This window comes from Gossypium raimondii, chromosome 8 (genome assembly GCF_025698545.1).
Source record: "Gossypium raimondii isolate GPD5lz chromosome 8, ASM2569854v1, whole genome shotgun sequence".
Taxonomy (NCBI): domain Eukaryota; kingdom Viridiplantae; phylum Streptophyta; class Magnoliopsida; order Malvales; family Malvaceae; genus Gossypium; species Gossypium raimondii.
Genome location: NC_068572.1, coordinates 38,685,332 through 38,710,076, shown reverse-complemented (window position 1 = coordinate 38,710,076; position 24,745 = coordinate 38,685,332). Strand labels below are relative to the sequence as shown.

Below are 24,745 nucleotides of genomic sequence, written 5' to 3'. Positions count from 1 at the left end.
GTTCCTCACAATTGAACAAATTAAGTTATTTAATTCGTGCACACTAAAAATAGTAAATAATTTTTTCAATATATAGATTTTTGTAGACTTATGAATCCAAACAAGTATAATCGAATCAAATCACCAAAATTTCACTCCAATTAAACTCATTGATATGTAATGAGATAAAAAAAACCTTCACTGATCATAAAGCTTTTAAATAAGGCAAGTAAACTATATTAAACTTTGTCAAAATATTTTCAGCAATAAAAAGTGACTTAAAGAGCATGCCAAAAAAAAAGTCAAATAAGCATATCAAAATATATGAAGAAAAGAGATAAATTATCACGGATCTGATTGCAAAATGGGTGTACAATTAGTAACATTTTATTGATTAAAAAGGAAGGGATATTCAAATCTCTCATGTATATGTATGTTTGCTTGCTGTCGTTTTTTGACTTGTAATCCATTTTCACCAAACACGCTTTTTTTTTCACTTACATATTTTTGTTTAGCAAGGAAAACATTTTCCACGGCTTCAATTAAAGGAATTGCATCAACTCATTTTACTTGGACATTGATAAGTGAAATTCTCCACATCTTTTCATGCCATCACTCAAACACTCCTACTCCCAATCCTTTATGGTTGGACCCAGCAAATCTTCACTAACCTTTATATTATTTAATTCATATGTTGTTTGCTTTGCAAAAATATAAGGTGATTAATAAAAAATAATTATTTAATTAGAAGGAAAATGAAGGGGTGAAGTGGACAGTTCTAGAACTATAGAATAGGGTACCGACATGAAGGAAGTGATTAAAATAATTAGAAAATTAGAGAGAGCGACCGACACATCCAGTGAGTGCCTCAATATTTAGTCCAAAGGTCTCAATCTGCTTATCTGCAATGCCCCCCCTTCGGCCCTATTTTATAAATGCTCACTGCACCTCGGAGGTACCTACATATCTCGCATCAATTCGTTAGGGTATGCATTGACTTTTTTATATATATACCATTTTCATGTCCTTTTTACAACAGTTGGATTACCCTAACTAAGATAATACTTTTTATATGCTTTTCATACTTGGAAATGGTAATAATACAAGTTTAGGTTAATTATTTCATAATATTTGGTAAAACTAGTTGACTTTTGACTCAACTTTTACTGATTTACAAACTCAAGCTATCAATTGAGTTCATTAATATTTGATTTGAACAGCTCATCAAATTTTTCATATTTTTAGATTATTGAATTACGTAATTATCTTTAAAATAGATAAACAAATTTAATGAAATTTGAATAGTTCAATTATATCTTAAGTTGAACTCGATATTCGAATTTCAAGTTAATGAATTAGACCCGAAATGTTATTGTGGGTGGGTAAGATGATTACAAGCTTTGTCCTAGGGAGTTGGGAAGTTTGAAGCAGGCGTTGGATCAATCCACCCACTTGTTTTTAAGTTGAAATTGATGTTTCCTTCAGTCAATATATTTGATTCCTGTTAGAAGAGAATAGAATAGCTTTGACAATTTGTATCTGGTGTAATAACACTTCAAAAATCAGTTATAAAACATTTCTACCTCCCTCTTTGAACCGATCCAGGGACTTTTCTGGGTTTTCCATAAAAAAATGGATTAACAGCAAAAAGCCCAGAAAATCTTATTCCCTTTGTAGACTTGTTTTTACATGCAGCAAACAATATTTGAAAAGATGGTATTCAATTATCAAAAATGTGAAACCCATGTATTACATGAATCTGATTCTTGCGAATCATTCCAATTCAAACAAAGATCGGGTGAATTCCTTGAAGTTGAATTTTAGGCTGCCATGTGCACTTTAATAATGCTTAAGATGGCAGAAAGTGAACATTACAACATAACTTTGACTATGGTAATGTATTCTATTTCCAAACTCACCATCCTCGTTTCAAGTTAAATGTTGAGGATTTAACAATCTGGTCCAACCAAATACATTAAGCTGTCACAATTAGCAATACCATATATAGTGATACTCGCCGTATATACAGTTGCCATACTTGACACTGTTATCCGAGACTTACTATTTACTTCCTCATCAGTAGGACCACAGTATGTGCTGCAATACTTCGGTTTTCACCTAGGCTGTCGACTTTTTTACGAGTCTTAGCCTTCAGACTGACAACGGCAGGGTCGGCTCCTAGCAGCTGAGACAAGTTGGACTTGATTGCCTCCTTGTGTGGGCCCAATTTTGGTCTTTGAAGAATTAAGGTGGCATCTAAGTTTCCAATCTCATAACCTGCCTCATGCATGAGTCTCACCTGAGATGATGAACCGTGTTGCAGAGGATGACCATGATTAATCTAATTAGTCTGAACAGTAAAACTGAGTGTATGGAAGATATAAACATTGATGACGAAGCACGACTATCATGAGCACATTTACATTATCCATTCAAGGAAAAAGAAAACACATTTATTTATTTACTACTAATTTCTAAGATCTGAGTTCAGTAGAAAGAGAACACATATCTCTTACCCAAACCAAATCAGTAAATGGATCATTCACATCTATATTAAAAACTATCATAGTTCCCCCACTTCATAGTTTGTTTTGCCTTGCAAATTTGTTAATATTTTTCCTAATGCTACACCTACAAACGAATTAAGTAGGTTTGTTAATTTCGGATTAAGTAGAACTTTTGGATCACATAACAGCCAAGTCCTTTGGAAGAAATTAGCACTAAAATAGTTGGATGAATGGAGGCATTAGGGGAGCATTTCATGGATTTAGTCTCTTCATAGAATGACGCAGCATACATGCAAATTCAAGGTTCAACAAGGATTCTCCTGTAAGCTATACATACAGAAAACTACAACAGAACTTCTAGATGAAAGCATATAGCATAGATTGATGTCAGCGTATAGCATCACTTTGGACGTCGTGTATGATACGGGTTTTTCCTGCACATAAATGAATATCTATAGCTCAGTCGAGAATAAAAAAACAAATTAGGTTGTTTTGAAGAAACATTCATTGCATTGTGGTTGGTGAAATCACCGTCAAACAAACATCAGAGATTCTGCAGAATTTTGCAGTGAAGGAATATCATATCTGATAGATGGGTCTTAAAAGCATCCTTTTTTTCCTTTACACATAACTTTTTAAGTCAAAAATCATGTTTACAAGGTGCATCCATGAGTAGAATCACTTTCGCAGGCTAGATAGAATATAAGGATATATGAAGTTCCCTTCAATTATGTTCATGCACTTACAATATTAGTGATTATAGTCTAATATAAAAAATTAAATCTCATTTTCAAGAATAAAAAAAGATTAAGCTGTCCTGAAGAAAAGATACATTGCCTATTAGGTTCAGTGTATCAAATAAAGTACTAGGTGCATTGCATTGTTTGCTAGGAAGTCACTATCAGCAGCAGAAGTTTGCTCTAATGCAGCATTTTCATATGCACTTCTCTGCTCCCCAACACAGCAGAGCTCTATCAAATTACTTTGCTGATGCATCTAATACAAACTACCCAATGCTTGAAACTAGAGACTCGGTTTTAGTTTCTAAGCGGATGGAATCAACAAAGCAGTTCCATATCATGTAGTCCAACCCACTCTTGAGTTTCTTCTATTATTCTTTTTCTTATTGAAATGGCTAAAAAGGAAATGCTTCAAAACATTTTAATACTTAAATGTAGAATAAAAAGTACATAAGTGGAGCCTACAACATTCAGACTTATTATATTCTTGGTTACCACTAACCCAGACTAAATAATTGCATTATTTGGCTTAGCATTGCCTTTTCTATTACTTTACCAAGGTTCCTTTTTTGGTACTTACAGTACTAAGGTTGTAATCTAAGACCAGTATCCCAACCTAAAACTTTCCATCGAAGGCCAGACTACATACAGAGATTTCATAATATAACAATGGCCGATGTATCTGTCATTTTTTTAAGGTAGGCAGCAGTGAAGCAGTCAAAAGGAGAATTCAGTGGAAAATAAACAGCCGAAAATAGATAAATAAATAAAAGGAATATCTCAAAATTATCCAGGACCCAAATCAAAGAAATATTCACAGCTTCTTTGATGAAAACAGAAGAAGCAGCCCCTTTCCACTTGGAGTCAGAATCTGGAAATATCTGCCCTATATCAGGAAGGCCTAAAGCTCCCAGTATTGCATCCACAACACAATGGAGTAGCACATCTCCTGCAACATATTAATTAGCATTAAAAGCAAAATTGTGAAAACTTTAAACAGATAAATTCAAGGGGGGGGGGGAATTAAGGAAAAAATAGGAAACGAAAAAATACCATCAGAATGAGCCTCACAGCCTCTATCATGAGGAATATCAATCCCACCAATGATCAAAGGGTAGCCAGGCTCCAAACGATGAAGGTCGAACCCATGACCCACTCTAAACGGCAAAGACCTGGAAGGATTGGTGGAGGTGGTGGGTCCATCTACTCCAACTGAAGTAGCAGCCGCTGAAATTGAATCTCCAAGACTAAAAGCTGAAGACAAATATGGTACGAGGTTATTACGATGTCTAGGGATTGAGACAAGATGATTAGGCAACCATATGGAGTTGTTAGAGCTTGTTTGGGAGGTAGGTTTCGCTGGAATTGAACAACAACTGTAATAGTGTGTGGCCATTGCCGTTGAAATCTTTGTCTTAGCAGGAAACGTACTCTGTGTTTTGGTTGAATAGTTTCAGGCTTTCAGTTTCTTTGTTGACTCTGTTTTTGTGGCCATAATTTATTTCCCAGTTTTCCGCTTGTTTTATTTTATTTAATGCACGCAGGAAGGAACCAAACATTTTGCATTCGTTGTTATACATTTCAACCACTGAGTGGTCCGTTTAATGGAGTTACAAATACAAAAATCCAATCTTTCTTGCCAATTTTATGGATATTTCATAAACACCCATAGCAATTCACATACCATGTGATTTGGAGTTGAAATTCTATGTAATTGTTAGAAGAGAAATTTGTGTGAGGGCATGAGTTAGAATGTAATTATTCTCTTTGAATGTTGTTGCATTGAAGAGTGATCATTGAAAGGCTACTCCCCTTCAAGATTATGAAGAGAATTTAAGGACGCTTGATACGTGTAGTCTTTATATCCTAGAGGTAATGGGTTCAAATCTCCCCATGCCCCCAAAGGGAACTATTCCTATTCACATTACTTTCAGATGAAATCTTGATGAATACTTAAAATGAGTATAAAAGGATTCAGCTTCAGCAATCCAGCCATGCCATATGATATAAATACCAATGAGATAATTTTGAACTACAAATAACAGTGGTCGCCATAAAAATTATAATGATAACCATTTATAAGTTTGATTTATACACAAAATATACACGTATGTATGGTGTCCCAGTCTACAACAGTGGGTAAGCAACTTTTTTTCACAGTTTACAACACATTTGATATGAGAAGATACATTTACACCAGCCTCAAAGAAAAAAACGAAGAGTTACAACTAAGAGGTGGAAGGCCTTGTTTGCTTGCATCCATGCTCTGGTATTAGATGTTCTGTGGCAGCACGTTTCGATCTCAACTACAATGGGAAAGCAGTAAGAAACTAGATGAATTATCTGTGCATGCATGTGCCTGTGTATTTCTATTTACGATGATTAAATTATTTGTATATGCAGTATTATAACATCAAAAGAAGGAAAACCTACTACTACTAACCTTCTCCTCAGCACGCTGGTAGATATTTCTAATAAGTATATTTTTGGCCTCAGTAGCTATAACTGTTAAAAAGTATTCGACAGGTCAATCATATATGGGAAAAAAATATAAAGAAAGTCAAGAATTTAAGTCAATGAGCTGTGGCATTTTGCAACAGAATGAAATTCCAACCACTGGTGCCTTTATATCAGTAGCATAACACGTGTACGGATAAGAACCTCAAACACGTTCATTCTGGTTGTTAAAACTTCAAAAACAATTTCAATCATGTAAAGCAACTAATGATTTTTCTGATAAAAAAAATTCTATTCTTTGTTGATATCAATCAAAGCAAAAGTGAGAGAAGATGAAGAATTTCAAATAATCAATCTATGGCGTATAGATTACTGAAGGAAACAAAGAACTAAACAAACAAGATAAATCAATTCCACCATTTCAGAGGAAGATTATAAAAAAAAAAAAGTGTGACAAATAGTAGCAATGGCATCCATTAAGTGCTACATAAAGATCAATTTCTCAATCCATAGCTATTTATTTGAAGCCCATTTGTGAAGAAAATACCATTTTTCCAACAAAACTAAATCATGTATTAATAAGTTCAATTCAGACATCTCAGCATACTTTTCCAGCACTTCTGCTCTCAAACATCAACTTAACATTCAACATCCCTGAAAGTAACCTAGCCAAAAAGTTGCCAGAGCTATACGACACACATTATGAAAATATATTATCAATTTATCACCATATGGGTAGAGCCTGAAAGTATTCACAACTAAAGGTTACCATATTTTCATCACAAAAAGTTTAAAGTGCCAAGAATATCTCTCTTTAACTCAAAATGATCTATTGTTTCAAAAGTAAAAACATGGAGAAAGAATATCCGTTCGATACCTTGATCAGGTGGTGGAAGAGTCCGGCTATGAGTGGGACGGTAGGTGGAAGGAACCATTTTCTAGCCAAAAAGAAAATGTTAGAATATAAAATATTAGTGCAATCAACTCTTTAACATGACTTAAAAATAAGAAGTGTGTTATGCATCTAAAATGTTTGAACAAAGTAACAAACCATACAAGTGAAGCCAGTGTAATTTTGTTAAAGACCAATCCATGACAGCAAAAAGACTACTTTGTCATAAGTTGTTCATTTAAAAACATAGAGGAGTTCAAGATGAACTCCGTAGAATAGCTTATATCTCACATACTAAAATAGCTTAAAAGGATAAGAAGCAGGAGAAAATTGTTGTACGCCTATTGTGGATGCTCTGTGGACCAAACCTATGTTAGGATAGGCCATCAATTTGGGTTCTCTAATTAAGGCTCAGGTTTCTCAATTATGATTTTAATATGTTATTTCAGTTTATCCTCAGGTATCTCGATTGAGATTTTATTTCAATTGATTTCTTTCCTTTCCAAAAAAAAAATCCTAATTATGTAATAAAACTGAGAAGAATGGAATAATAAAACTGAAGTCGAATTTTTATCAAAACCCTGAAAAGAGATCTGGGTTTTCTCTGTAACAAGTTCTAAGGTTAGGCTCCCTGTGATGAGCTTGAGGAATTTTCTCATCCATCATCCGTGACTGAATTCCAAATTCACAGTCATAACAACACCATTTGGACCTTTCAACTGTTATGATCTTAACCGGAAACATTATAACAGAAGCAAGGAATCACTGCAAACTATGGAAACAAATATAGATACATATAAATAAATTATTGTCTACAAGTATACCTATGCATATGGCCACATAGACACAAATTCTCAGCTAGTATCTTAAATAAAACAAAGAACTACATGATAACTGTTAAGATCCGGTCTTAACTTGTAAGAACTAAAACTACCAACTACACATCAATATCTGGAAAGCTTCTAAAGCATGAACTTAAAGTCTTAGTAGTTTTAAACTGAAACACTGGAGAAAATCTCAAGCTCTCAAAGAATAGAGACTTCCATCTTAAGGAAACTCCTATTATTATCTAGTGCAAGAAAGCATTTCCAAGTTTATACTGGTGTTGTATAAAGATCTTTGTCACTTCTTTTTCTTTTTTCTTTTTTTTTTATAATTGGGTTGGGGATGGGGTTGCTTGGGATGGAACCCAAGCTCTCATGCCTCACAACCTAATACTCTTGCCATTAGGCCAAGAGGTTGTTGGCAAAGATCTTTGTTACTTTAGCAAAAAAAAAAAAGTTTTACTATTAGCATTACTTAGATTCTTTGCATAGAAAGTTTACCATATTAAACTTGATTCCATCAGTTTAATCAACATCCTAATAATAAATGCATCTTGCAATGCAAACAATAAAATGACTAATGTGTAATAACACCAGAGTTGGAATTACATGAATCATTTAAAGCCAATATAGATCGGGAAGCAAATATATTTATTTGAAACCACAAACAACTTTATCCATAAAGGTTCTGAGAAGTAACCGATAATATGGGCAATAGCATTAAGGTAAGAATTTAGGAAATTTACTCATAAAAAGAAATCCGTAGTTCATATCTGGGTAAACCCACCAAATCATAAAATGTAACAAAAGTTTACTACTCATGTAAACTGCATATGGGGTTTTGATGCAATATCAGAACAGCTAAAATAAACAAGTTATTCAGGTAAAACCCAGAAATAAAATACATATGGGATGTATTTTGGAAACTGGAGTTGGGTTGAAAAAGGATGACAAGGATACTTACAGAAGGATTAGAAGGATCGGAGGGACGAAGTTGGCTGAAGTTGTGGGGGTCAAAGGACGGGAGGTTACCGAGCATAGACCCCATTGGGGAAGAATGAAACGATGGTTTCTGGCCTGCACCTAAAATGTCAGAGAGATTGGGATGCATATGATTGACAAGATGAGAGAGAAACCACCATAATGCCTGACCTGGTTCTAGAATCAGCCCTGTGTTGGGCTATTGCTTCATGAGTAATCCGTAATTTGATGTGTATTTAAAGAGCTATGTGGCTTAAGGATCCATTTTGTCTGCCCAAATAAATAGTATTTTTTTTTTTTTGTTTAAGGTAAACTCTATAAATAATGATAAACTATTGAGTTTCTAGTTTGGCCATTTAGATTTAAATGTATCAAAATTTAATATTTTGGTCGCTCAATTAATTTGTCATTCGTTCAGTAAATTGTAAATGAAATGTTGATGCGGTACTTTATTGTTATCATAATAACAAATTTAATCATTCATTGTTTACAAATTTTATTAACTTAGTCATAACTCTACAAAATTCAACAAAACTCTCAACTTTACACATTGTCAATTTATTTTATTCTTACAATATAAAATTTAAAATTTAAAAGCAAACTTTAAAAATAAAAATATTTAAAATTTTGGTTTTCTATAAAATACATACAAAATCATAAGAAATTATAAATAAATGAATACTTATTTTTTTCTAACACGAAATGTGTTTATTAAAATAATAATTTTATACATAAAATAATATTTTTAAAACACCACAAACAAAACTTAAATTAGATTCAATTTTTTTCTTATTTTTTTAGTTTTATTTTATAAAGAATGATTTATTTATTATACCTCTGCCCTTATTTCTTAGTGTTTGTCAAATTTACCAAACGTTGGGCACCATCTTCGTCCACAACCAACAACACCAATAACCCTTAATCCTAAATCCTTGGTTTCCACATCCTCCATCATTGTGCGATTGAGTAAGAAATCGATTGTGGAGCTGCCGACATGGCGTGATCTCCAATATCTCATCCTCATCTATATATCACCAATCATATCCACCCTCGAGCACAACCTCAAACACAAGAAACTCATTCTAGGCAATAACCTAAAAGACATCAACCTTAGGTTGTAGTTTTTGACCCAACTAAACATGGTGGTCATTAATGTTTAAAAAAAAAAAACTAAATCTTCTTAAGTCTTCTTCATGATTTTTTCCTATAAATTGTTCTATTTATAAAATTATTATTTTAATAAATAAATGTCATGATAGAAAAATGGATATTCATTTATTTATAAACATTTTATAATTTTGTAGGTATTTTTATAAAATCTTTTGTATTTTTATCGAAAAATAAATTTTAAATAATTTTTATTTTAAATTTTTTAATTTTAAAATTTTAAGAATTAATAGTAAATTGATAGAATGTATAAAGTTGATGACTAAATTTGTTGAACTTTTAGAATTAGAACCAAATTGATAGAATCTATAAACATTGGAGGATTAAATTTGTTACCATGTCACTAATAAAAAGGTCACACCAACATTCCCTTAGTTGTTTAATAGAGAGTGATCAAATTATTAAATTTTGATAACATTAGTGACAAAAATATAAAATTTTAAACCTAAGTAGCCAAAATAAAATACTCTAATAATTGGATGACGATTTATATAATTCACCATTTTATTTTATTTTCAAAATATTTATTTATTTACATATTCATATAGTTTTTCACATTAACTAGTTAATATTCAACTTTGCATAAAATATTTAAACATATAAAATTAAATTATACTAAGATTACGGCACACCAACAATGTTGGTGAAAATAGAACGTAATAAATATATTAATAAAAATTGATATATATATATATAAAAAATAAATTAGGCTCGGTTGAAATAGTAATGTATAAATGTTGAAAATTATAAAAGTTTGAGTTTAAATCTTATTTTGTATAAATATTTTCTATATAAAATATAAAAATGATAATAATAAAACTTTCAAAACAATACATTTTTACAATGTTCAAAATAATACAATTTACTTTATAAAATAAGGATATTTTATCAATACTCAACTGAAGTAGTGTTCAATTAAATAATGATATAAACTCAATCAAATATTTAATATAGAATATAAATATTTACTCTTTTTTAAATAACACTATTTACATTTAAATAATATATATCTTTAGAGTAAAAATACGAAACATCATTTGTGGATATATATATTTTATGGGTTTTTTATATTTCAAATAAAAAAACGATAGCTCCTTCATGAAATTTACTTTTAATTTGTAAAAATATTTTGAGATGAGGAGTAAATGAATTGTTTTTTAATGGAGGTATAAATGTATTGTTGTTCTGACTTCTGATGTTAATGTCTAAATTTATTATGTTATTTTAATTGCCATAACTTAATAATTATGGATTATATTTTAAATTGTAAACTAAATTTATCATTCCGAAGCAATTAAAAAGTTTAGTAGACATTTTGTTTAAAAAAGTTTTAGATTTCAAAATATTACTTTCGTTTTGGGCAAGTTCATAGATTTTAAAATTTATAGAGTGAAATTTTATTTTGGAAGTTAATTTTGAGTTTGTTAAATATAATATTTTTAATCATAATACATAAGTAAAGTTGTCAAAAATTATCAATTAATGTTAAATGTAGTAGTAAGATGTATTGTATTTTAAAAAGAAAGTATAAGTATAAGTTTGAACCATAAAGAAGACATTATTAAGAGAAGCATACCAATTATGAATGATAAAACAGATATGAAAGATAAAAAATGTCAACAAGATTTTAATAGATTAAAAACTCAGCTGTTATTTTTTTTATTTCTATTTGATATTTTAAATCTTTTATTTAATTAAATTTATTTAGTTTATAATTTACTTATTTTTAAAAAAATTATATTAATTTGATATATTTTGTACACGAATGTAAATTTCATTTAATATGTAGTTTACCAATATTGGTTATTGATATAAAAAAATAAAGTTATCATTGAAAATGTTATCATGATCCAAAACTTTTAGAACAATATTAAAAAATTCAGATAAAACTATCCATTTAAACTGTACTTACGTAATTAAATTTAAAAAGTAATAAAATCATTGTTTAATATTTTATATTATAAATAGTAAATATTTATCATTAAAACATTAAATATATATTTATAAAAATAATTATTAATTGGTATATTTTTAAACAAAGATTTCAACTAATAAATTGTGTACAACAATGGATAACACACACACAAAAAAAAATGTAATTCTTATATTCTTTTAGCAACCTGTATATGCAGAAACTGACAACAAGTATGCTGGCAATACTAAAGAATTTCATAGGATCGGCCAATTATTATGGGCATGCTAACTCTGCCAGCTCTTTTACGAGTAAAGCCAACAGTTGTTTAGAAATTATTTATATCAATGGAAGTTTTGATTCAAGGTTCTCTAACAATTCCTATGTTTTTTTCAGATGTAATTGGCTTGTACAATTTTCTTTGCTAAATACTTACCTAAATAATCGTATCCGTTAAAATATAGAGCTTCGATCTCTGCTCTCTGACCACTCTGCATCATTACTGCCAACTCTTGCCGGTAATTATCCTGTGGAAAACCAATTCAAGTCTCAAAAATATGAAGACAATAGGTTATCTTATCTATTGGGTGATTCAGGGCACTGCACCTGCAAGGTTGTAGAGGAAATCAAGCTTCTCGCAATTTGGAGGTCCCGTGGCTTTAGTGGAGCTAAAGACTGTTGAGGTATCAGTTGTAGATCATCCCCTCGCAGTCCCAGCCACTTCACGTTGCAAGCTGAATGGTGCAATACCAAATAATTTCAGTTTTTACATCTTAAACAAGAAGAAAAAATAGATGGCCTGACTGCAAGAAAGTACCATATCTATATGCCTCTAGACCCATCCCTATGCTTCCAAACTTGTAGGTACTCAATATTGCTAATCCAGCTGGGTTCCTGAAAGTTTCAAACTTGAAGTTCACCAGTGTCCATTCTGCCCATCTATTACTTGAGTTCAAGAATGAAACAGTACTATTTTGTGCTGAAACTAGCTAAGCTAACTACTTTGAAATACTACAATCGCTTAATTGAAAAAACAAGTCCTTGGTTCTTGTAGCCGATCCATACCAGTCAACCAGTGCTAAAATTGGCAAATCTGGAAAAGCCCGACTCACTCGGTGAAGAAGAAATCTATAATGACATCCAAGGTCGTGATTACAATGACAATAGGCTTAGTAAGGTAGAAACGGTTAAAGCAAATTCATGGAATGGTTTTGAGTTTGAAAACATATCGATTACCTTGTGGCTATATCAGGGTAGCCTTTTGCTGTTAGAAGAATGCTTGGAATCTGGTTAAATACATGATCCTCTGCCAATCGCTGGAATATTGCGTGCTTTAAAAACAAAAGCATGGCAAATGTCGTTTAATTGGATGTAGGAATCATAAATTCATAGTGATGTCTGATTGGATTTCAATGAAAAAACCACCTTTTCTACTACAACAATATACCGGGCATCCGTCTTCATAATCAAGCTCTCTAACAAATTCAGGTCACCTGAAATTGCGTATCCAGAAGAGCCACAAGCAGAGCAATCAACAGCCTCTTGGTTTGGCTCCTGTCACATGGTTAATGAAACCAAATAAGCAAGTGGCATATAAAATTTCATCAAATCTTTTCCTCAATATGATTAATGATATTTGCAATGCAATAAAATAAGCAGGAAAGATATTGAAGTACCTGAAGTAAGATGCGCCCAGCAACAAGTCCTTTGCTAGATGCCATGATTCCTAGACTGTAACGGCTGCACCGAAGCAATGCTACAACATCTTTGGCACAAAGTTCTCAATAAATTCAAGCATTAAGATGATAATAAAAATTTTTTACACTGAACACAAACTTCTTATGTTATTAATAAACGAGTAAGAATTTAGATAATTGACCTTGGATTGTCCTATTGACCTGCAATTGAGAAGAGAAGTAATGGGGTGAATCACAAAGCAACTTGTAAAATAGTTCCCTCTGCGTAACTCGTTTCTCTTGAGTTAGGAATTCAAAGCACATTTCCATAACCTTCCACACTTTATTTTTAGTAAAGATAAGATCAAGAACCAATTTAATTTAGAACAAAAATGGAAAAAAAAATGTGGTAAACTTAAACCTTAAAACCATTACAAAAGCAAATACCTCTAATAAAGGCCTTAGTAGCGTTGGCTTTCATCAATGATCTTGAACAAAAAGAGTGAGACAGAAAAATCCACGAAACATCAGTCAAGATCCCTTCACTCACTCTACTATTACTCGACTTCCTATTGATCTATATAGTAATCGGGAGAAAAAACCTTCAGAAAATATTTCCTCAATTTTCTCAGCAACCAAACAAAGAGAGAAATCTAGTTACCAGAGGGAGATCGGAGATTGCGGGATCAGGAGAGCTCAAGATCTTGAGGAAATTGAGGACAGCGACTTGGATTCTGGCTTGAACCTGAAAGAGAGATTTATTTTTTCATCTATTTGGATAATTGGCAAAAGAGGACCAAAAATATTATTAATAGAGGGTAGATGAAGAAAGGTTACCTCATGAGGAAGGAGGATGTCTGCGAAACAGAGCTGTTGATCGGAGAAGAATTTCATGGAGGATTTGCTGAGATCGTCCATTATTTTTGTTGATTAGAAAATTTGGCGCGAAATTAGATTGGTTTTTTGAAATGACGGTGATTCTGTAATTATAACGGTGACTGGGCTCCGTGGGCTTCTTTGTCTATTATTCAAAATTCAAGGCCGATTATTTTTGGGCGTATAAGATTTTCAGATTCAAAACCCCAAAATCCACTACAATAAAATTGAAATGTCAATTTCTGTTTCTAGCCCATGTTGCGGATTCAATCCATATATCTAATTTTATCTATTTTTAGTTCATGTAGTGTTCGGTTTTTGAAATTTCAATCAAATCTATTAAGAGGCTAATTTAAGGGGGGCTGGCAGGGCCGGCTCCCCTTAAAATAAAAAATTGTCATTTAAGCCTTTTAAATTTTTTTAAAATTTTAAATTAGTAAAGATAAAATTGTACTTTGGCCCCCCTTAAAATTATAAAAATTCAATTTAATCCTTTAAAAATTATAAAGATATAGACTATAAAAAATTAAAATTTCATTCGGCCCCCCTAAAAATTTGTTCTAGCTTCGCCCCTGGCCTCATACTATGTGGAAGTTGTGGATTAAGTCCATGTTCTCTAATTTGGTCGTTTTTAGTCCTTATACTTTTCATATTTTGAAATTTAAGTTCTAACCAAGGTTTTCAGAACCGGATTGATGATCGAACCAATCAGGCCACCGATTCATTGGTCTGAGTGGTTCATCTGGTTCAATTAAATAAATTACTAACAATTATAAAAAAAATCTGATTCAACTGTCAACTCAACCAATCCGTATCAATTCTTGGGTCAATCGGTTTGATGCCTCTCTCCGAACCAGTACCTTGGTTGGTCTGGTTCAAACAACCATGGTCCTAGCTCAAATGGTAGTTGTGATATCCATAAACTAAACTAACATTGTCTTTTTGTAAGTATTATGTGTGGGGAATAATGTAATTTTTTGCCCCTAATCTTGGTAACTATGACCATTCTGATATACATACTTAATTTGGTCCACTTTAGTACTTGAAGTTAGCAACTAGATTCATTTTAATCCTTAAACTTAGATTTTGTAAATTCTGAGATTGTCCTATATCATTAACTAAAACTTTAAAAAAAATTAAGTGGTGACATGGTATAATTTCAAATTGCCGCATCATCACACTTTTACTAAATCCAAGTTTAAGTACTAAAATGAATCTATTTTCCATGTTCAAGTATCAAAGTGAATACAAAAAAAGTACTAATACCAAAGTGGATTTGTTTGTCAAGTTTAGGGGCCAAAATTTATTTTAACCTTATGTGAAAATAGCAAATTGACATGGCATTACACATTTGATACTATGTTTGTCCTATGAGATTTTGGAAATAGCAAAATTTAACTTAACAAATTTAAAGGATACCATTTTAGTCTAGATTAAAATTTCAAAGTTCAAAAAATAAAAGGACTAAAAATGACCAAATTAGAGTGTAAGGACTAAATTTATAACTTAAGCATGGTATAGGGACTAATAGCTAAATTTGTCCAAATTAAAATTGTTGACTTGAAACAATTGCTAAGTGTACCAGATGTGAAAATAGTAAGAACAAAGTATGAGTAGGAGTGACTATGAAAATGAGCAATTCTACAAAAACTGTGACAGACACAATGTAAATATGGGATAACAAAGTTTATTTATGTAGTTTGATTTTCCTATGTCTACGAAGCTTATCTCAGAGAGAATAATCTACTATTTTTTAATCCAATACAATCAGTGATCCTAATTCTAACATATGCCAATAAAAAATAATCAATCTTATATATCTAAAGACTAGACATCTCACCACTAAATTCTCGCCAAAAAACTTAGTCAATGAACTTATAACACAAAAATTTTACAAGACATCATCCTATACAAATCTCGATTTTAGTATTAATTGAAAACTAATATGAATCATTAGTTACATTCAAATTAGCACCTACTTAAATTAGCGGCATATTGCTAGCTACTTTTAGATTTCCTCTTTGTTATGATTCTCTGACAGATCCTTGGTGGAGTTTTCAACAGCAAGATGTTATGAGTTCTCCAAAAACCACCTCTAAAGCATTAGATGAATTGTAGCAACTTTACAACCCTTTATATCCTTAGTTTACTCCATATTCCACACCCATCACCCTTACTCAACCACTCTACTATAATAACACCCAACATCATTATTCTCTTTCTCACTCTATACCCAAACCAAATACATCCAGCTTTATAATGATTTCTTACTTAAATCTTTTAAATATATTATCATTGGGAAAACTTCATTGTAGTTATTAAACAATTGATTCACATCTACTAATTTCAACCGAAAGAATCTGAAAAATAGAGTAGTGCATCATCTTTATTCGGATATATTGGGTAGAAACCCATCAAGGTAAAAAATCTTTCTTTTTTTGTTTTTAGGTATCTTTTGTTCATGGCATTGAGTATAATCAACTTATTGCTTGTTTGAAATTTAGTGTTAAAAAAAAGAGCTATTATAGGAGCAGCAGCTCAAAAGGATGTATGACAAGGAAATAAGTTGAGCGTAGCTGTTGGGATCAGATATACAACCATGGCCTCCCAACTCGCCCAAACTCACTTTCTGGAAGCATTGGCAGAGCAAGTAAGTCGTCAACATTAGCCGTAAGTAAAGAACCCCATGAAGTAGAAGAAACGATTCTTTATCCAAAAACCATAAACAAACTACAAGAGATGGTAAAATTAGAGGACTTACAAATGGTTGAAGAAGGTGATCAATGCCACAAAATTCTCACATGACACCTAATGACATGTTGAGTGAGGAATTACTCCAAAGTTTAGAGAATTTTGACCGTTTTCCCTCTTTGTCTCAAGATTGTTGGAACTAGGAAACAAGTTAAAGGAATTTGACAAAAACTTGAGCTAGAAGGCTCGATTTCTTGATGAGTAAACAACAAAATTGAGCAAAGCTTGTATATCAGAAAATGCTTGAGTTAAGAACAAAATGAAGAAGAATTTTTCTAAAAGATTTTCATTACAATGAATGGAGGCATGAAGCCATTACAAATACCAAGCATTTCAGCTGGTCAAAATGATACAATGTCACCTAACCATCACCTAACTCCACTAATAACCTAGTAAATTGATAAACTTAACTTGCACACTTAGTAAAGCTGATTTATCAGCTCAAACATCACCTAATTACATCAAATACATTACCAACTTAGTTTTAATCTAACTAAGTTACAAAACAAACACTTGAAGTAAAAAAATGAATCAGCAGCATCAACTTCAGCTACAACTGCATGGCTCGGCAGCTTGGTCTGCTTCTTTGTCTGTATGCAGACTAACTTCAACACTCCTTCTTGGCTTGCATGCTGCATACTCCCAATTTGGCTCTTAGATCTTTGAATCTTGAAACACAAAAAGGCTTTGTTAAGATGTCAGCAAGCTGATCTTCAGAACTGCAATGAATCAGTTTAACTTCTTGAAATTGTTCCATCTCCCTAACAAAATGAAACTTTGTCTTGAAGTGCTTGGTCCTCCCATGAAACACTAGATTCTTTGCAATTGCAATAGCAGATTGGTTATCAACTCTGATCTCTATTGATTCCCTTTGGTGTAGATTCAAGTCTGCCATGATTTTCCTTCACCAAATTGCTTGGTTAACAGCTCTTGCAGCTGCCACATATTATGCCTCTGCTGTCAATTGAGCAACAGCAGTTTACTTCTTTGAACTCCAACAAAAAAATGGCTAAACCAAAGGTAAATAGATACCCTGATGTGCACTTCATATCATCCACTGATCCAGCCTAATCACTATCAACATAACCAAGTAGCTTCATGCTATCAACCTTGGTGTACATCATTCTAAAGCTCAGTGTACCTTTGATGTACTTGAGAACTCTTTTGGCAGCCTGAAAATGCTTTACACTACAACAATGCATGAATCTAGATAGTAGACTCACAACAAACATGATGTCTGGTCTAGTGGCTGTCAAATACAATAGACATCCCACCAGGCTTCTATTAGATGACTTAACTACTCTATCGAGATCTCCTTGGCTGGTTAGCTTTTCTCCAACAGCAACTGGTGTGCTTGTTGCTTTACAATTCAGCATGGAGAACTTGTTCAGAATCTTCAAGGTAAATTCCTTCTGGCTTAAAAAAATCCCTTGCTGAGTTTGAAACACTTCCATGCCAAGGAAGTAGGACATTTATCCCAAGTCTGACATCTCGAATATGCTCTCCATTTTTCTCTTGAAATCAGCAACATGCCATTGTTTCTTCCTGTAACCAACAGGTCATCCACATACAATGAGACTATAAGCTGTGTTTCATCACCTCCCTTCTTCACATACAGGGTTGGTACAGGCTGATGTACCAACCCTAACTAGCCTGAAAATAGCTAGGTAGCTATTGATTCTGTCATACCAGGCTCTTAGTGCCTATTTTAAGCAATACAAGGCCTTCTTCAGCTTATACACACTATCATCCTTGTCAGCTACTGTGAAACCTTCAAGCTGTTCAACATAGATTTCCTCATCAAGAAAACTATTAAGAAAGGCTGATTTAACATCAAGTTGATGTATCTTCCATTACTTCTGTGCAGCCAAGGTAACCAGTAGCCTAATTGTGTCAAGTCTGGCCGCTGATGCAAATGTTTCAAAGTAGTCAATGCCATACTTCTGACTGAATCCTTTCACTACTAGCCTTGCCTTCAGCTTGTTTAGAGTTTCATTAGCATTGTGCTTGACTTGAAACACCCATTTCACTCCTATGACCTTCCTGTTGGCTGGCCTTGCAACTAACTCCTAGGTTTGATTCTTGTCAATCATTGTCATTTCATCAAGCATGGCTTGTTTCCATCCTTATTGAGCTTTAGCTTCTTCAAAACAAGTTGGTTATACAATAGCTACATCTACTATTGCATAAATTTTAGCCAGTGGTCGGGTTCCCCTGACTAGCTCATCATCAATGTCCACTTGATTTTTCATCAAAGACTACATTTCTGCTCACAAAGAACCTATTAGATGAAGGATCTAAAATCCTATATCCTTTCTTCACACTGTTGTAACCCACTAGGATGCCAAGTTGAGCCTTCTTGGCTAACTTGTCCCTCTTGACTACTGGTATGTGTTCATAACAAATGCAGCCAAAAACCTTCAAGTGAGCAATTGATGGTTTGAACCCAAACCAGGCTTCAAATTGAGTTTTTTAAACCAATGCCTTGGTTGGTAGCCTGTTTTGAAGGTAAACTGCAGTGTTAACTGCCTCAGCCCAAAATGTCTTAGGCAAATTCCTTTCAAACATTAAGCACCTAGCCATATCCATCAGAGTTCGATTCTTCCTCTCACTAACACCATTTTGCTTAGGTGTGTAGGTGTTGGTGAGCTGGTGCTTAATGTCTGCATTAACACAAAGACTCTGAAACCTTACTAAACTGTATTATGTGACATTATCAGATCTTAGTGTCTTAAGCTTGTAACTTGATTTTGTTTCTGCTGTAGCCTTGAACTTTCAAAACACTAAGGCCACTTCTGACTTGTGCTTTAAGAAGTAAACCCAGCAAAACCTCGAGAAATCATCAATGAAAAGGATGAAATATCTGCTACCATTCAAAGACTGTGTGTTCATAGGGCCACACACATCAGTGTGGACTAGCCGCAACTTTTCTGAGGCTCTCCAGGCCTTGTTCAAATGAAATGGCTGTCTAGCTTACTTTTCTAGCTGACATACTTCACAAACATCTTCTTTCTCAATTGAATTAGTGAATTTTTCAACCATGTCCCCTTTGGTCAGCTAAGCCAATGACTTGTAGTTGGCATGGCCTAACCTCTTGTGCCATAGCTTAGACTCATCTCAGACAGTTGTGTAGGCACTGTCTAAACTTTTTTTCCAGTCCACAACAAAACTTCTGTTAGCCATGGTTACTGACATGAGTTTGGATCCACTTGGATCACTAATTAAACATTCTCTGCCTTTAAACACAACTGAGTATCCTTTTTCGAGTAACTAAGCAATGCTAAGCAGATTTCTATCAATTTTAAGTACTAACAGGACATTAGAAATAGGTTTAGTACCTGTAGGGATGCTAATTAGCACATTTCCCTTGCCTTCTGCCTTAATGAAGTGTCCATTGCCCACTTTTACTCTTATGATGAAACTTCTATCTATGTTATTGAAGATAGCAACATCGAGTGTCATGTGGTTTGTGCAACCTCTGTCAATTAACCACCCTTTTGTGGTCTTTCTTCTGGCAGCTGAACAGGACACAACAAAGACTTGCTCTTCTTGGTCACAGCCCTCTTCTACTACTTGAGCCTCAGCTCTAGGCTGTTGAGGCTGGTTTTGCCTCTGTTTGCCTTTGTTTTTGCAAACCTTCTCAACATGGCCAAAATTTTTACAAATTTTGCACTGCACATCAGGCCTGAACCAACAATTTTCTCCTAAATGACTGAGCATTTTGTAGTGTGGGCAAGGTGGATATCTTCTTCTTGCTCCATCTCTTCTAGGCTTGTTTGCCCAAATCTTCTTCCCTTTGTAGCCAGAGGATCTTGAAGTTGGTTTGCTCTTGGTAGTGAAAGCACCTTCTTGATGCTCTTCTTATCTGCTGGCTCTTCTTTGCTCCTAAGCATAAAAGGCATTAATCAGCTCAGTCAAAGAGATGCTCGACAGATCTCTTAAGTCTTCAAAGGATGAGATTTTGGCTTCATATCTCTAAAGTAAGGTTGCAATGACCTTTTCCACTATTATTGCTTCACTGAACTGGTCCCCAAGCAATCTGATGTTGTTCACAACAGCCATGATTCTGTCTGAGTATTGCTTCACTGTTTCTTCTTCCTTCATCTTCAAATTTTCAAAGTCCCTTTTCAAATTCAAGAGTTGTTGTTGTCTCGTTCTTTCAGTCCCTTGAAACTCCTCCTTTAGCCTATCCCAGGCCTACTTTAGTGACTCTCAAGCCATGATTCTTGTGAAAATCACATCAGACACACTGTTTTGGACGTACGACATGGCCTTGTGTCTTTTGGTTCTTTCATCTGTGTGCTGCCTGATTTGATCCACAGTGAGATTGGCTCTTAGAGGTGCTGGTTCAACATCCGAGTTGACAACCTCTCACAAGTCGAATGCCTGTAGGTAGGTTTTCATTTTCACTACCCAAATGTGGTAGCCTTCACCATTGAACACTGGTGGTGGAGCTGGAGAGAATCCGGATGAAGACATGGTTTTTAGACTTGAAGAATGACAGGTCCACTAAGAAATAAGCTATTGATACCAATTGTTGGAACTAATAAATAGGTTAAAGGAATTTGACAGAAACTTGAGCTAGAACGCTCGATTTCTTGAGGAGTAAACAACAAAATCGAGCAAAGCTTGTATATCAAAAAATGCTTGAGTTAAGAACAAAATGAAGAAGAATTTGTCTAAAAGATTTTCATTAAAATTAACGGAGGCATGAATCCATTACAAATACCAAGCATTTCAGCTGGTCAAAATGATACAATGTCAACTAATCATCACCTAACTCCACTAATAACCTAGTAAATTGATAAACTTAACTTGCACACTTAGAAAAGATGATTTATCAGCTCAAACATCACCTAATTACATCAAGTACATTACCAACTTAGTTTTAATCTAACTAAGTTACAAAACAAACACTTGAAGTAACAAAATGAATCAGCAGCATCAACTTCAGCTGCAACTGCATGGCTCGGCAGCTTGGTCTGCTTCTTTGTCTGTATGCAGGCCAACTTCAACAAAGATTCATGAATCCCTAACCTTAACTGGTGGTGGCAGATGGCAACCACAAGCTCTCTACTCCTCCTTTGGATTTTGTTTTATTTTTATAAGCTTTTCCTTCTGCACTGTCAAATGGAATTTATACAAAAAAAAACAAAACCTCTTTTAATTATAAATAAATGATGGAAATAATTACAGTTAAAATAACAAATCATATATAAACCTTGATCTAATGAAATCAATCGTCATTTCTTAAAACTAACTGTAAATAAATTTATTTTAATAACAGGGATTATAACTTGAAATAAGTCGATTTTTTAAATAAGGGTTTTGGGTCATATTTTTAAAAAACTAAAGAAATAGATCGATTTTTTGAGAGAGAAAGGGAAAGCGTGCCTTTACTTTTGTTAGGTTTAGGGTTATTTTTAAAGGGTTTAGGGTTAGGGTTTTTAGGTTGATACCGTGAAATTTCATAGGTATATTTAAAGGATCGAGGGTGTGATAACGCGCCTTAGAACACATACATTGCATATGTCATGGTAGGATAACACCATTACCTCATAACCCATCTTGGGGAGGTCAAGCTTTGGGGTGATAATGCTTGATACGATCATAGGTCAAAGTCTAGGTGAAGGTCCCAGTTGGTGGCCATGATGCGGTCATAGGTTCGAGTATAATCGGGGGCTAGATGATGGTCGTTACGTGGTCACGAGTTCAAGCATTTTGGATACCCGTAAATGGTGCATTATATATACCATACATAAGATTGAAGTCATAATCTTAGGGAAAAACGGAGGGAATCCAATGTAATCAACATAATTTTTTTCTGTATTTCCATGCAGTTGGTATCTTTAATGTTTCATACTCATCCGAAGGTTAACACTGAGGTGGACACAAGAGGACTCTTAGGAGGAGAGCGGATGTTTTGGTAAAAGTAGAGGTTAAACTCGAGTCGGCGCGACAACGGTTGTAGTTATTAATGAGTTTCTCAATGACAACAACCGTCATTAGCCTGAAAGGAGCATCACCTTTACTCCAGCGAAACAGCCGCTCCCCACCTGAAAGTCTTCCTACGTCCACAACTGTAACACCCCTAACTCGTATCCGTCGCTAGAACAAGGTTACGAAGCATTACCAGAATATACAGATCAAGTAAATAGATATTTCATTTTATACAGTATTCATGTCAGAAATCAAACATAAAGTCCCTTATATGAACCCTCGAGGTCCAAAACATGCATTAGAAATGAGTCGGGACTAAACTGGGTACTTAGAAAATTTTTCGCAAAATCTTAAAATTTTTCCTAGGTGCAAGGGTCACAAATCGTGTGGTCAGGCCGTGTGGTTCACACGACCAAGGGACACGCCCATGTCTCAAGTTGTGTAACTCTTTGACTTAGGTCACACGGCCAAGACACACGCCCATGTGCTAAGCTATGTGTAAATACCTGGGCATTCTATTTTGAAATTTTAAAGATGCAAGGGACACACGGTCAGGTCACATGCCTATGTGTTAGGCCGTGTGTCACACACGGCTGAGACACACGCCCGTGTCTCTACTCGTGTAGACAAAAATAGGCTATTTTCCAAGCCATATTTCTCACCCCATTTTGTCATCCTCTTACACCAACACTTTAACACATTCACAAGCTATTATAGGTCATTTAACCTAACTCAAAATCAAATCCTATACATGATATAATACCTCATATAATCAAGTATATACACTTATTTAAATTACCAAGTTAACATATATACATATCTTATCAAATATGCTAACTTAATTCAATCATCAATATGCCAATATAATTTCTATCAATCAACCATTTCAAACACATACCAAACATATCCATCACAAGCCATTCCAATGGCTAGTTACAATTAAAGCATTTATATGCCGATATTGGTCATTTAACCTATACATGCCATTATAACGATAATTGATTTACCATATATATATACCAAAATGGGCTGATGGATAGTGTGAGTGATCTCCGCCAAGCTTCCAATCCAACGAGCCTCTGAATTACTATAGAACAGGGGAAAATAAAATAGAGTAAGCATGAAATGCTTAGTAAGTTCGTATAACATGGTAATTAACTTACCACTCATTTAAATTCAATTTAAACATACAAGACACATTCAATCAACTTGATCACGAGCCTTAACACATATCCTCATCACCCTTGTTAGTCATATATTTCATATAAATATTAAGAAATATGTAGAGGATCAACAATAATTAGATTTCCATGTACATATACTTTCCACATCATGTATTCATATAACATATACAAATCATATCCTTGTATTTCAAGTACATTTTCATAATAATTCGTCTCGAGTTCAGATTATTTCATGTCGGAACTTTGCCCATTAAATCATTTGAAATGTCAGTGTCACACGGGTAATACACTCAAGGTGTACAAATTTATAATCATGGATGAACATATTCATCAAACAAATTCCATGTTCATATATTACCATCTCGTATTTCCATATATCATGTATCATCATTTTCATATATTTCAGGCAGATACGTGTATTAATTAATTTCATGTTCATATTTTCTCATGCCAGGATTTTTCCCGTTGAATCATTGAAAACATCAATGGATACACAGGTAGTACACTCGAAGTGTACAAATCAGAAATCTGTCAATTCATACTCAGGAGTGTTCTTTAAAGCCTATAATCGGGAAATCCTCTCTCAAGCCATATAACAGGAAGCTCACAAAGAGCCTTTAATTGAAAAGCTCACAAAGAGCCTATCAGGAAGCTTATCTGAGCTATATAACAGGAAGTTTATCCGGGCTATATAACAGGAAGCTCATAAGAGCCATAATCAGGAAGTTCACAAAGAACTTTTAATTAGGAAGCTCACAAAGAGCCTTTAATCAGGAGCTTCGGATAGCCATATATCGGGAAGTTCAAGCAAGTCATATCGGGACGCTCACAAAGAGCTGCGTTTGTGTCCACAATATAT

General features: G+C 33.8%; 4 protein-coding genes across 9 annotated transcripts; all 4 read right to left on the bottom strand.

The window, feature by feature from the left end:
- Positions 1-1,683: 1,683 nt before the first annotated feature.
- Positions 1,684-4,777, bottom strand: LOC105791388 (2-C-methyl-D-erythritol 2,4-cyclodiphosphate synthase, chloroplastic). Of its 4 annotated transcripts, none has more exons than XM_012619449.2 (3): positions 4,280-4,777; positions 4,024-4,175; positions 1,684-2,278 (listed from the first exon to the last, which is right to left on the bottom strand). In XM_012619449.2, the coding sequence occupies exons 1-3, from the start codon at positions 4,620-4,622 to the stop codon at positions 2,045-2,047; spliced, it is 729 nt and encodes a 242-aa protein (XP_012474903.1). In that variant the 5' UTR covers positions 4,623-4,777; the 3' UTR covers positions 1,684-2,044. The 4 variants fall into 4 exon arrangements, with proteins under 4 accessions (XP_012474903.1, XP_012474904.1, XP_012474905.1 ...); XM_012619450.2 differs by having other exon boundaries at positions 4,045-4,175; XM_012619451.2 differs by lacking the exon at positions 1,684-2,278 and adding an exon at positions 2,385-2,920 and having other exon boundaries at positions 4,280-4,774.
- Positions 4,778-5,251: 474 nt separating this feature from the next.
- On the bottom strand, positions 5,252-8,648 carry LOC105791389 (DET1- and DDB1-associated protein 1). Of its 3 annotated transcripts, XM_012619455.2 has the most exons (5): positions 8,552-8,648; positions 8,364-8,476; positions 6,561-6,621; positions 5,670-5,731; positions 5,252-5,532 (listed from the first exon to the last, which is right to left on the bottom strand). In XM_012619455.2, the coding sequence occupies exons 2-5, from the start codon at positions 8,445-8,447 to the stop codon at positions 5,455-5,457; spliced, it is 285 nt and encodes a 94-aa protein (XP_012474909.1). In that variant the 5' UTR covers positions 8,448-8,476; positions 8,552-8,648; the 3' UTR covers positions 5,252-5,454. The 3 variants fall into 3 exon arrangements, with proteins under 3 accessions (XP_012474909.1, XP_012474908.1, XP_012474907.1); XM_012619454.2 differs by having other exon boundaries at positions 8,364-8,598; XM_012619453.2 differs by lacking the exon at positions 5,670-5,731 and having other exon boundaries at positions 8,364-8,602.
- Positions 8,649-11,672: 3,024 nt separating this feature from the next.
- LOC105793630 (meiotic recombination protein SPO11-2) lies at positions 11,673-14,080 on the bottom strand. Its single transcript, XM_012622493.2, has 11 exons — positions 13,973-14,080; positions 13,797-13,880; positions 13,583-13,712; positions 13,339-13,476; positions 13,136-13,224; positions 12,885-13,013; positions 12,696-12,790; positions 12,525-12,587; positions 12,277-12,353; positions 12,066-12,193; positions 11,673-11,986 (listed from the first exon to the last, which is right to left on the bottom strand). The coding sequence occupies exons 1-11, from the start codon at positions 14,051-14,053 to the stop codon at positions 11,852-11,854; spliced, it is 1,149 nt and encodes a 382-aa protein (XP_012477947.1). The 5' UTR covers positions 14,054-14,080; the 3' UTR covers positions 11,673-11,851.
- A 3,749-nt stretch (positions 14,081-17,829) lies between these two features.
- LOC128043040 (uncharacterized mitochondrial protein AtMg00810-like) lies at positions 17,830-18,234 on the bottom strand. The gene has a single exon (XM_052634837.1). The coding sequence runs from the start codon at positions 18,232-18,234 to the stop codon at positions 17,830-17,832; it is 405 nt and encodes a 134-aa protein (XP_052490797.1).
- Between the last annotated feature and the right edge of the window lie 6,511 nt (positions 18,235-24,745).

Coding starts and splice junctions, on each gene's coding strand:
- LOC105791388 (XM_012619449.2), bottom strand. CDS start 4,622: ATGGCCACACACTATTACAGTTGTTGTTCAATTCCAGCGAAACCTACC. Junction 4,176..4,279: donor CTGTGAGGCTCATTCTGATG/GTATTTTTTCGT, acceptor AATATGTTGCAG/GAGATGTGCTACTCCATTGT. Junction 2,279..4,023: donor TGAATATTTCTTTGATTTGG/GTCCTGGATAAT, acceptor TCATCATCTCAG/GTGAGACTCATGCATGAGGC.
- LOC105791389 (XM_012619454.2), bottom strand. CDS start 8,510: ATGCATCCCAATCTCTCTGACATTTTAGGTGCAGGCCAGAAACCATCG. Junction 6,622..8,363: donor CCGATCCTTCTAATCCTTCT/GTAAGTATCCTT, acceptor CTTTTTGGCTAG/AAAATGGTTCCTTCCACCTA. Junction 5,732..6,560: donor TCTTCCACCACCTGATCAAG/GTATCGAACGGA, acceptor ACTTTTTAACAG/TTATAGCTACTGAGGCCAAA.
- LOC105793630 (XM_012622493.2), bottom strand. CDS start 14,053: ATGGACGATCTCAGCAAATCCTCCATGAAATTCTTCTCCGATCAACAG. Junction 13,014..13,135: donor CTGGGCGCATCTTACTTCAG/GTACTTCAATAT, acceptor ACCATGTGACAG/GAGCCAAACCAAGAGGCTGT. Junction 12,791..12,884: donor ATATTGTTGTAGTAGAAAAG/GTGGTTTTTTCA, acceptor TTGTTTTTAAAG/CACGCAATATTCCAGCGATT.
- LOC128043040 (XM_052634837.1), bottom strand. CDS start 18,234: ATGTCCTACTTCCTTGGCATGGAAGTGTTTCAAACTCAGCAAGGGATT.